At 34.7% G+C, this 12,271-nt stretch overlaps 1 protein-coding gene across 2 annotated transcripts in view; it reads left to right on the top strand.

Moving 5' to 3' along the window:
- CACNA2D1 (calcium voltage-gated channel auxiliary subunit alpha2delta 1) overlaps positions 1 to 12,271 on the top strand; it is a 366,545-nt gene that overhangs the window by 302,789 nt on the left and 51,485 nt on the right. For both annotated transcript variants that reach the window (XM_066550936.1, XM_066550937.1), the window contains exons 13-15: positions 7,016 to 7,094; positions 9,257 to 9,306; positions 10,969 to 11,058. In XM_066550936.1, the coding sequence (XP_066407033.1) occupies positions 7,016 to 7,094; positions 9,257 to 9,306; positions 10,969 to 11,058 (219 nt within the window). The remainder of the gene's footprint in view (positions 1 to 7,015; positions 7,095 to 9,256; positions 9,307 to 10,968; positions 11,059 to 12,271) is intronic.

Raw genomic sequence — 12,271 nt, 5'->3', positions numbered from 1 at the left:
CACCTTTCATTGTATGTGTGTGTGATGTGTTCAGGTATAATTCTCATTTTTTAATTCCTTTCCTAGAATAATTCCTTACAACTGCACCATGCTCTTGATCCTATTTCCTCAATATATTAACACCATTAAATGGTTTGGAGCATATTATCAGTATAGATATATGCTGATATATATATCCAAATATATCCAAAGAAAGTGAGATTCTCCAATAATTTCCTGATATGCAATAAGTGTAGTTTTTATTTTAAGATAGAAGGAGGGTTAGCATTAGATTGTAATGTGAGCTGATTTTTAGAGTGTCATTATTTCTTTTTGTTATTAGGCTATAATTACACAGACTATAATTAGACTATGAATTAATAAGCTAGCATTGCAGTTTAAAGTTTGAGATTTAATTGTAGTGAATGAAAGATATTAATGATAGGGAAGATTGCAAATACACATGGAAAGTTTGGAAGAAATAATTTGTTGTGGATGAATGTCTAAAATAGTATTTCCAAGGACCTGCTCTATTTTTCTTTAAATACATGTCTCAGTTAAATGATTTTCCTTTGGTTTCAAGGGGACACTTGGACAGTTATATGCCTTGGTGAATCAGAGTATAGAGGGTCACTTATGGAAACACTCGAGTAGTGTCAAACGGATTTTCAAATCCTATGGGCTTATACTTTCTTCATGTCTATAAATTCAAAGATGTCCAGCACGCAATTATCTTTGCATTTAAATATTTGAGACCTAAATTCTCCTTCTCATTGTTTCTCATGTGGGTTTTTCTTCTCAGTTACCCCAAGTCTACACATATTTTTGGAGAGTACCCACAGCAAGGGAAAGATCTTAATTTATTCATAAATGTAAAAAAATGCAACTTGATACAAATCCGCTGGTGTATGATGCCATTATTTTTATTTCCTAATTTGACATTAAAGTGTGAATTCTGCTTTCTGAGTTCTAGACCTTTCAAACTTCAGAAATTTGGCACCTGACTAGGTGTCATTCCCTGCTGCTCAGGTCATCTCTGTTTCTTTTTCCCAACTACTATTAATGGAAAAATGCATCAGCAGCCCGACAGTTACATACAAAAGCCTGAATCTCCAACTTCTGAACTTTCTTGAGCCTGGCATTCAAAGCTGGGGAAGTTATGAATGTGCTCAAACTGAGAATCATGAACTCATCCCTCTTTTTGTGCGAGTACTGAACTCTCATTTATAAGTTTAGTGGCACCACTGTCCCAGTAATTTTGAAAAGCTGGGCCTTAGGGCTCTGTCACAAGAAAACCAGCCTTACTTGCAGGAGTGAACCAGACAGCTCCGTCCAAACAAATAAATGATCCAGGGCCAAGGTGCAAGCTGCAGAAATGTCCAGTTATCCAAAACTGCTGTTGTTAACAGACCCAAGAGAATGGCTCCTGGCCTGTGGCAGTCAATTTTTTAGTAATGTCAGTGTTCAGTTCAGTGATAGCATGAGCTAGGGCTTATTCCCAAAAATTCTATAGTGAGATGACCTGAGATGAGGGCTGGGCAGGGAGGGAGGATGGCACTGTGGTGTGGCCATTGAGATATGAGCCATACTGTGCCACTTGCCCTCATGGCCTGAGAAGGAAAATGGGTTATGTCCCTTTCATGTATTGCATAAAAGTTGGCTTAAGGGATCCTGAAACTGTCCTCTAGCACACGGTTGTGAGTCTTGCCCCTGCTGTTAAGCTCAGAACTTCTATTTCTCTTCTAGAAAGAAAAATAAAATTGCTTTATATTTTCAGCTCTAACCTAAATAGTTCAGGACTGTGTCCCTGGATGTCCTGAATTGGGAAGTTCAGCATGACAGATTATTGGGCAGACTTTAGGTGACTCTCTGTATTTGGCATATCCTATTAGTTAATCCTAGGTGGTTTCCTAATTAGTATATTGTGTTTCAGATTGTCCTCTGCAGTTCTGTTCTCAGCTCAAATAAGTCATAAATGTCTTCTGTTCTCAGTTAACTCACAGCAGAATCCAAAATCATCTTCAAATTTCTGTCCACAGATGTAAAAATGTAAGGAAAAAAATGCATTCACAGTTTTAGCTGGGGCAGCTTGAAAACTACATAACATCTCCCTGGCCTACAGCACAAAGCACAAAACTGACTAAGTGATTTAGAAGCTATACTTACAAGAGATTTAGAAGGCAGAATGCATAATGGAAAATAGAAGAGCAGTTTTATGATTTTATTCAGAATGCAAGGCTTCTTATGTTGTCCTTTTATTGCAGAAGTGTACCTATTAAATATAAACTACAAACGATTTTTCCTCATCTCTGATAATTTGTAAACCCATTACTGGGAAAGATAACTCCCTGGGTCATGCTGAAATTACTGAATTATTTATTTCCCTTTTTCACAGTTTTCCTTGTTGTATTGTAAAAAAAGATTATCTGTGAATCTTCACCTGCAGCTATAAAGGCCAGAGTAAAATGTTCTGAAATCTTACTGTCATCATGAAAACTAAATTTGAATGATTTGATGTGGTCAGTTTTTGGTCATAGTTTGTTTATTTAGTGGTACAGAAAGATGCACTCTTTACATGCTAGGCGTAAAATGACAGGATTCATCTTGCCTGCATCCAATTAAATGAATTAATTGTATAGCTCTCTTGGTATCTAGTAAAATAGACATATATATCTCCAAAAGTCAATTAATCTTTTCATAAACAGAGAAGTGAAGAGATGCACAAATTTGTTTCTGAGAGCTCCCTCATTCCAGTAGCAGAGAATTTAAGACAAATAATTTATCTATCAAAAAATGTGCATGTCTTCCACTCTAAGGGGTATGCAGAGTGGGTACAGTGCTTTTAGGCCTAACAGGGGAGTTAAAATGAGATGACCTTAATTTTCTCTTCCAGCCAAAACATTCAGTGATTTAAGGATTCTACATTGTCTACACACATAATCAGTACCCTAAACAGCCAGTGCATTGTGTTTAACTACCCCTTTGAATTAACTTCAGTCAAGCCTTAATTTTTTTGTAATACTCATAACATGATATACCCAAAGGAAGCATCTAATTTAATCTTTCTTAATTTTATTCCAATACCAAAATGAAGAAATAAAATACATAAAAAGCAAATGAGATCTGTAGGGAAAACAGCCTTTTCATAGATACTCCTTCATTTTTGTCTTCACCACAACTCTCTTGAGTGCCATTGTCCCAAAAAATCTGTAGTGGTCAAAATCTTTTTTACTCACCTTGGTGCTTATGAACTTATTCCATGAGAAAGAAATACAAATAAATAGCAAATTAATTTTATAATTCTACAATTATATTTTCTTCAATAAAGTACTTCTTCCTCTGTTTTTGTAGAATTCTTTTCTACCTATCACTTGCTGTGTTTAGGAGTTGGATTTTTTTATGTATTCCTTTGCTGTCCTTCATAGGTTCCTAGGATAAGCCAGGTTGCAAGTGACTTGCAGAGGTCTCTAGTTCAATATCAGGCCTAAGATCAGGCCAGGTTGCTCAGGGCCAGATCCAGGCTGGTGTTTAAAACCTCCAAGGAGGCAGATTTACAACCTCACTGGGCAGCCTGTGCCGCTCACATGTGTTGCTAGTTAGTATAGTCTTCTGCTATATACTGTAAATTATTATAACAAAGATTTTTTTTTTTCTCCCTAAAGTTAGTCTCAGTGAGGAAAATGCAGGTAGTTTTGAACTCCTTTGCTAAAAGTTAGGACTTTTTTATTTCAGAACAATTTCAAGACAGTGCCTGGATGGGCTGGCAGGGCAGGCTGGTGCCCATCTCTAGTTCTTCTCAATTCTAAGGGTTGAAGTTTTCTAGAAGAACTTTACTTTAAATAGTTCCATTGAAAATCCGAAAGCATGACAGCTCCTATTTGTTTATCTAATTTTTCCATTAATTTTACTGCCCTGGACGTTATGTTTCTTTATGAAGAGAATAAATAGATCTGCCTTGAGCCAAGGTTGCCCTTTCCCTAGGAAATGGGTTGGGGAACACAAAAGTCCATCCATCCCCTAGTGAGGGTGGTGGAGAGGAAATGTCATTGCAAAACCACCCAGAAACTGCAGTTTACCCAGACCCAAGAGGCTGCAGAGAGGCAGAGAGAAGCAATAACCAAGCCTCAGTGGTGATGGAAAACAACTTCTGGGGATCAAAGACTACTTGGCAGTTTGCTTCAGCTCAGAAACCCACTTGGTTAGGCAGAGGGAGAGGTGCTCGTACCCATTGTGCCTGATCCAGTTGCCTAAAGTATTCTTAGTCGTAAATTCCCTATTAAAAGTAATTAAATGTTTAAATGTTTTTGGTTTTTTGGTTTTGTTTTTTTTGGTTTGTTTTGTGGGGTTTATTTTAATTCAATAGCCTACTGTCTTCTTTGGAGAGATAAGGAAAACATATAGAAAGGTACATCTCAGTACTTTGGCTGACTCTGGGTCCTATTGCAGAAAATTTAGCTGAGAGCTTTTTTTTTTTGCTAAAATTGGCTTGTTTAATTTGACTTGCTGACTCATTTTTCCAGCTGGTCTGTCATCCTACTCAATTCCAGATGAGGCAATAGGAAAAAGAATACTCTTTTGAATATCCCACCCTCTTGCCAAACCAAGTAACAATTAAAATCTCCAATTTTCATTGCAGTTCTTTATCTCTGTTAATTATCCAAGGAACAGTAAATCAGATATATTGTCTCCTGCTTGTTGTCAATAATTTAAATTCTAAATTCTTTATAGATTTGTTGCAGATTTAACACACTGCTGTTTTTCCCTAAATTACACAGCATTTCGCAACTTGAATCCAATTCAGTGTTTCATTTTTACATGAGATCAAATGCTAGACAGTCCAGTCTAATTGACTCATATGTTTTCTGCACACACAAGAGAACCCACATGACTTGGGAGCTTTTAATCCAAAAGAAACATCAGGTCTCTCAAGTATCTAATTAGTGACCATCAGTGGGGTTTTTCCATCGTTTCTGAGAAGAATCTATTCTGAATCAAGTGTTTAGTGGGCAATGGACTGGGAGCAGTGTGAATTCAGAAAGAACAGGAATATAGGAGGCAGGGACCTTGTGAGCTGAGAGGTGCCAATATGAAATAACATGGTGCTAATCTGATAAGAAAAAAATAGATGTTAATTAAATAGAAGAAGAAAGATCTATTAGAAGAATTATGGATGTCATTTTTTTAAAAGGTGTCAAGAATAAAAGGGGGATGGCAACTGTGGTACAGTATTAATAAATGAGATGTGAACATGCCAGGTAAAGTCATTTTTGCACTGTCAATACTGATATTTTCAGAGTAATAGAAGGTATTTTTCATCTGTCTTTATCTATATGAACTATGAGGAAAAAAAGTAACTGTCATGCAGGCATAGCCATTGCTACACCTGCCTGTGTAACCAGAAATGTAATTGGCAAGATTAATTAGTGGGGAATGACCCTCTATGGAGTAGTCTTAAACTATAAAACAAGCACTTAAATCAGTTGCTTTAATTCTCCTTTTAACTGCAGAAACAAAGGGGTTGTATGGATAAAGAAAATCAAAACATATTGTTAATTAAAAATGGCATCCAGCACAAAGTTTTGTTTGCCCTCTTGCATACAGGGGTCAACACTAATAAAGTTTCACCATTTGCTACCTGCTGATGGATGATGTGAAGCCATTCCTACAGCTCTTGGTTAATACTTGAACTCTGATTATATCACACCAATATTTTTTTTTGCCTATTTTGGAAGTGAAGATTTGGGTATTAATTGCACATGCTAAATAATGTGGTGAAATTTTTTATAAAGAGTCATTAACAAACTTAGCAATGATCAGTTGTTTACAAGGAGTCTCTGCAAATTTAGACTGTATTATTAAACGAAAACATTACCTTATTACTTACTCACAGCCTGCATGCAAATTAATTGTAGTATATTTTAATTTGAAGTATCCAATCCATAGAAAGGAATTTTCATTCTAATTTCATATTGTGGTCTATGATTTGTACATTGAAGTGATGAAGTTAAAGATCCATAAAGAAAGACATGCCTAAAAAGGAAAAGGTGTCTGACCCTTGAACAGAGGGACATGAATATAGTGAGCAGTTCATTGAAAATGTTGGGAAAACAATTTTCCCAGCTTTTATCAGGAAAACTCAAATCTAGAGCAAAATATTCAGCTAGAAGCTAAAAAATAGTATTTCTAATCTGTCTGTCTGTCTGGTAAGATTTTTAATATTTTTAAAGCAATACCAGGTTTTGGTTTTAAATTTTTCTCATTCAAATCAGAATATTTGCAAGGAAAATAATTTCAGCTGAAAAGTCTGTTTTCAGTCCAAAACTTGGAGAGATTTTGGTAAATTCTTCTGAAACCATAACTCCTTACAGTTGCTGAGATAGTTTAGAGTAGCATTGTGAAAGATAATGGAATTATGCTGAAAAACCCCACAATTTAAATGAATATCAAGAGCTTAAGGTGAAAAATCAGAAGCTTAACCATTGTATGGAAGTTGAAGTCTGTTGAACTAATTTAGTGGTTTTACATAAAGAACACTGAGTCTGAGCAAAATGAGAAATTGTTTTGTGTAGTATCTGAAAATTTCATATTTTAAATCCTAAAAAGTCCTGTTTCGCATTGCTTTGAATTCTACTGCCACACATATATTCTTTTAAGCCATTGGTAAGCATCTAATATTGATATGTTTTGTCAACTAATTTAACAAAACCTGAAGAATTATAATTACCACCCTAGAACAAAGAACCTAAAAGTTAAAATACTTCATGAACAATCACCAATGTAAGACTTTTAAAGTAGGAAGGCTGTGTAAAAGAGCATTGTTCTTGATTCTACTTTATGGAAGAAATAATAGGAGTACACAAAATACCATAATCTTTTATTTTTTACATCTCTCATATCTTTTATGGATACGAAAACTGGAGAATTCATAGTGTTCTTATTTATTCAAATTTATGAAAAATCCAGGTATCATTGACTTGAGGTCACAACTAATAAATGATAAATAGTTGTTATATGCATTGGTTTTTGACTTGCACAGGTACGCGTGTTCACATTTTCTGTGGGCCAACATAATTATGACAAAGGACCCATACAGTGGATGGCCTGTGAAAATAAAGGTACTGTGTCTGTCTTTTAGACTGATTTTCACTAGAGCTTTGGTTAGCTGATATCTTTGTTCTCTAAAAATGGCAGATTTTTCAGCTTGGTTTTTAAGTTTATTCTATTTGTTATCAAAATATTCAAAAGTTAATTCATTACATAATATATACATGAAAAAAATCACATGTAATTGAGAAACTGGTATATTTATTTCTTTATTACTTTATTTAAAACTTCACATTGCATGAAAACTACCACAGTAGTTTTTATAATAATAAGCCATTATGGTTCAGTTTTGAGAATATTTGTTGTAATAGCCATCTATGTAAAGTTGGAACTGATGACAGATAAGAAATTAGTCAAAGCTGGTTTAAATTAAGTGGTCTGGACAAAGGGAGTTTTGTTTGGTTAGTTGGCTGGTTGGCTGGTTACATTTCTTTCTTTTTTTCTCCAAAACTTACAAGGGATGAGATACTTTTTTTTTTCTCCCTTTTTCAATGAAAATATCAAAATTATTCTTGCTATGATTTCTTCATTTTTGAGAGCTTCTTGTATTTTCTATTTTTATTCTGCTTTCTTTATGTAGGACAAAAAGAAAAAGTAAAAAAGGTGAAAGTAAGGAAATATAATGTTTTCTACATAAAATTTTTGGATTCAAAATATACTCAGAAACATTGGAAGTGTGTGAAAATATGAGCCTCAAATATCTTCTAATATAATTGCACAAGTCATAAGATATAGAGATACAGCAGAAAATAGAAAAGAAATAATAGAAAAGAATAGAGAAAAGTGGAAAATATATAATTTATCAAACATTTGCTTATGTTTTAAATAGAGCAATTTCCAGGCCTGACTGAAAATGTAAAACTGTTTTACAAATTGGTGAGAAGCAAGAGGTGAGAGGTGAGCTGAAATACAAAGGCTCTTGAAAATTAGGACTGCCAGGGAAGGAGATAAAGATGTGCTCAGGCAGAAGAGTAACATACAGCAAAGATAAGAGAAATGCATAGATTAAAAAAAAAACAAAAATCAAAAAATAACAAAAAAAGACAAAACAAAAACAAAACAAAACAAAAAACTACACCAAAAAAAACAGAAAAACCAAACTAGAAGAATCCATAGCCTGGGTGTAGAGCATACATATGTGTCATAACCTCATGAAACCCTCAGCATGCTGACAAGTCATGCAGAGGATACTACAACTCCATGAGGAGCAGATTGTATTGTCAGGTAAATGTCAACAGAAAATTGACATTTGTGTTTTGAACAGAGTTTTTTTTAACTTACATCTTTGTATCTCAAAATACTGTGTGCATGTGACCTCCATTGTTTTAAAACAAATGAGGACCAGCTGGTTTAAAGCATAACCACCTATGTCATCTTATTATTGAAGCAAAATGATCATAATCTTCTGTCCAAAATTCCTGTGATTATTTGTTTGCATATCCAAAGAAGCAGTGTTATTTATTTTTTTCCTAAATTAAAAGATTTTGCATACAGCAAAGGAAATTACTAATATCAATACTTTTACCTCTCTAATTCTCTGATTCTTCCTTCCAATATGACTTAAAATTTTCTTGGACTGAAGATGGATCTCAGTGCCTGGCTTCAGTCCTATTACATGGACAGTATTTTAAATATTTTTAATTCAAACAAATGAGCAATAAAATCAGTGCTAAATAAAGACATTTCTGATGTACATTCTCAGTGTAGGAGAAATACCCATTAGCTTTTTTTCATTCCACAGAGTGCCTTATATTTTTATACTATGAATTCACTCTTGTGGCAGAACATAGCTATTTTTACATTCCTATATGCATTCAGTCTATAATTATGTTTCTGTCTCAGCATATTAAAATAAACATTAAATATACTTGCACATCATATTAACTGGGATTTCATGAGTAAAAACTCAGTATATGATACAGCCTTACCAAAACAGCCAAAAGAAACAAATTATAACTGTCATTACTTAAGAGTCACTACCTTGGTCTGAATGGAATGGTGACCCATCATATGGCTGTGCATTGTGGTAGTATCTACTAAAATGTATTTCATTCATAAACAATAATTCCAATAGACTTTAGACTAGAAATTATAAGATAAATGAAATTCCTCAAGATTAAGAGGCCAGCAATCTGTTATAGTAAAATGACAATATTTCTGTTCTAAATTTTAGGTTATTATTATGAAATCCCATCTATTGGAGCCATAAGGATAAACACCCAGGTAAGTGAGTTGGCCAAACCCAGATGCAGTTTTAACACACAAAAAGTGGAGTAATATATGTTCTTGGGTATGTTTGCTCTTCACATCTGCTAAAATCAATTAAATTTTAATATGCACTACATTAAGAGAAGATATATATATATATATATATATATATTTATTTATTTATTTATTTATTTATATATATATAAAAGTCTTCTATATTTAAGGGATTATTCTCTTAAAATGTTCTACTTTTTATTTTAAGTGGTTGCAGAGGACCAGTTTAAAACATTATCCCTGTTGCCCTGGCCAGCTGGCCCAGAGCAGGAGGTGCTGGTCACAGCACTGGTCGCATTCACCTCCTCCCAAGCAGGCTGACCAGGGCACATCATTGAGCGTCTGAAGTTCTGAAGTGCTCTGTGTCCTTCAGGCCTCTGCACAAGGACTGTGCTTTTGGCTCAGCTTTTTTCCAGGCTTTACATGGTCCCTCAAACTTTGATGTTGAGACACGACAGCAGTTTTATGATAAAGTTTATAAAACCAGTTATTTTTTATAATGTGCCTAGGCATTCACTTCACCTTCTGCCATGCTTTCTGCATGATCCAGAGGTTTTTATCACTGCTGTGGATGTATGTGAGGGGATAGCCCTGCTAGAGCATCTGAACTCATGTGGATGCTACAACACAATCCTGCTTTATAGGAGAGGTACCTGGATGGATCCAACTGTTTCAGAAGAGACTGCACTTCTTTCCTTCAAAAAGGATGTAGGAACATGCTAGCACACTTGCATGTAGATAAATAAAGGCACAGGATTCTGGGGTTCTATGATGAGTTCCAAACTGAAGATGGACAGTGTAGAAGAACAATTATTCTTTTCCGTTGTCTGAAAGTCCAGATACTCACATGTCCAGAACAGCAGAGAAATATCATAGCAGTTCTTTGTCCTTCCAAGGCCAGGAATAACATTTTTTGGCAGAAAATAAGAATCCTTTTTTGGCTTGAATAAGAACCCTTTGATTCTGTTAAACTCTTCCAGACAGTGTCTGGCAAGACATATCTCTAATAAGATCAGACAAGTAGAAAAAGTTGATGACTGAAAAAAGTTTGATGGCATCCACTCCCAAAGAAGTCCAGAAACCTGACATCTCATAAGATCACCAGCTTTAGCCATATTCATAAACTGAAGAAAGACAGGAAAAAGAGGTTTTATAATTCTGATTTTTGTTATTCCAATAGAAGTTGCAGAAATTGTTGCTGTAGGAGCTTAACATACCCAGATGTTACACCACTCACCCTCCATTGTCCACTCTTTCTTCTGGGTTGACGGTTCTGTAATCTGCTTGCAATTTCTTTATGTCATTAGCAATTAAATAAAAATAGTTGTAATTCTCAGTTAGTGGAAAAAGAGCAGTGGTTAAGAGTGTGTAAGGTCTGTGTGACTGGGAATGAAATACAGGAATTACCTTTTTAGTAAATACTGCAAACTGGAGACTGAGTTATTTTGTGGTACAATTTTTAAGAAGTAAATAAATGCTTCTCCTGTAGTAATGGTGATTTTTGATTTCCTTTTTTCCCTTGATATTTTAATTTTTATTATTTAATTATTGTTTGTTTTAATAGTGCTTGTGCTCTTTGATCTAATAATTGCCTTCTGATGAGTTCATTACACTTTTTAACAGGAATATCTGGATGTTTTGGGAAGACCAATGGTTTTAGCTGGAGAGCAAGCCAAACAAGTCCAATGGACAAATGTCTATCTGGATGCTCTGGTATGATATGTATTTATCTCTACTAAAGTAAGAATTTTAGAAAATCAGTAACTATGTGTGTCTGCTTTCCCAAGAATCCAATTTCCTATAGTTCCAAACATGATGTTCTTGTGTTTCTAACATCTATACACATAAATACAACAACCTCTAGGAAGAGATCTATTTATAATGTGCTGGTCTTACTTGCACCTAGTATCCTTCTAAGTGACCTGAAATTTAGGAGAGAAAAACAGTTTATTCTCTGCAGACTTTGAAGTACAGGCCACTGCTGTTCTCAGCTTAAGGAAAGAAAAAAAAAAGAAGAAGAAAAAAGAGGGAACATAGCTTTGCATTGTTGTTGTTGTACCTACTGCAGTAAAGGTCATTTCTGGTGTGGAGGAATTCCTAGAATTCTTAGTTTTTCCTCTTTTTTTTTTTCTCCTTCCAAAGAACATTCCAGGCAGAATGAAATCTATCAGTATTACTAAGTATTTGCACAAATTTTGAACTTGGGTTGTTGTTAATTGCTTGCTTGCTCAAGGTAATGATTTCTTTAGCCTTTAATTGGACAGTGTAAATCATGGGGATATAAACAAAAAGAGATATGAAAAGCTTTCTTAGTGCTGAATTTATCACTTCGGTCTTGTAAAACAAACATACTCAGGAAACTACAGGAGGAAAAGTATTGTTAGCAGAAATCTAATCTCTTGCTCTGAATAACCTGCTTCTGAGGAACAGGGCAAAAATTACTGCAAAATGGTGATTTGGACTCATGTATTTGTCCAAGCTCACGTAGCCATCTAAAGTCATGTCAAAATGCACATCTTCCCGTCAGTCAGCATTCCTGTAATTTTATTTTTTTATCAACATATAATTTTTACTGTCAATATAACTGAGCATGACACAGAGGAACTAGTTTTTCACTGAAATTTCAATGTCCAGAAGTTCCTTAACCACGATTTGTTTGCTATTTTTGAGGTACTTACTGGAAACCTAAAGGATGTGATGACAGACGTTCTTATGCTCTGTACATATCCTGTTGTAAAGCCAAAGATAAAGTTGTAACTAGGAATAGAGATCTGTTAATCAAGTAAAATAAGTGACACCTGCAGGCATCTCTTGTGTTACTTTATATACTCAGTGGGTTCATTCAGTTTTTCCTAAAAGGTTTTCTGCCTTCATGTGTTACACAGGTGTGTTTGTGAGCGTATAATTGTATATACATATATTTTTG

This window comes from Molothrus aeneus, chromosome 5 (genome assembly GCF_037042795.1).
Source record: "Molothrus aeneus isolate 106 chromosome 5, BPBGC_Maene_1.0, whole genome shotgun sequence".
NCBI classification, from domain to species: Eukaryota; Metazoa; Chordata; class Aves; order Passeriformes; family Icteridae; genus Molothrus; species Molothrus aeneus.
The sequence above is the reverse complement of the archived record's forward strand: the minus strand, read 5'-3'. Positions and strand labels throughout refer to the sequence as shown.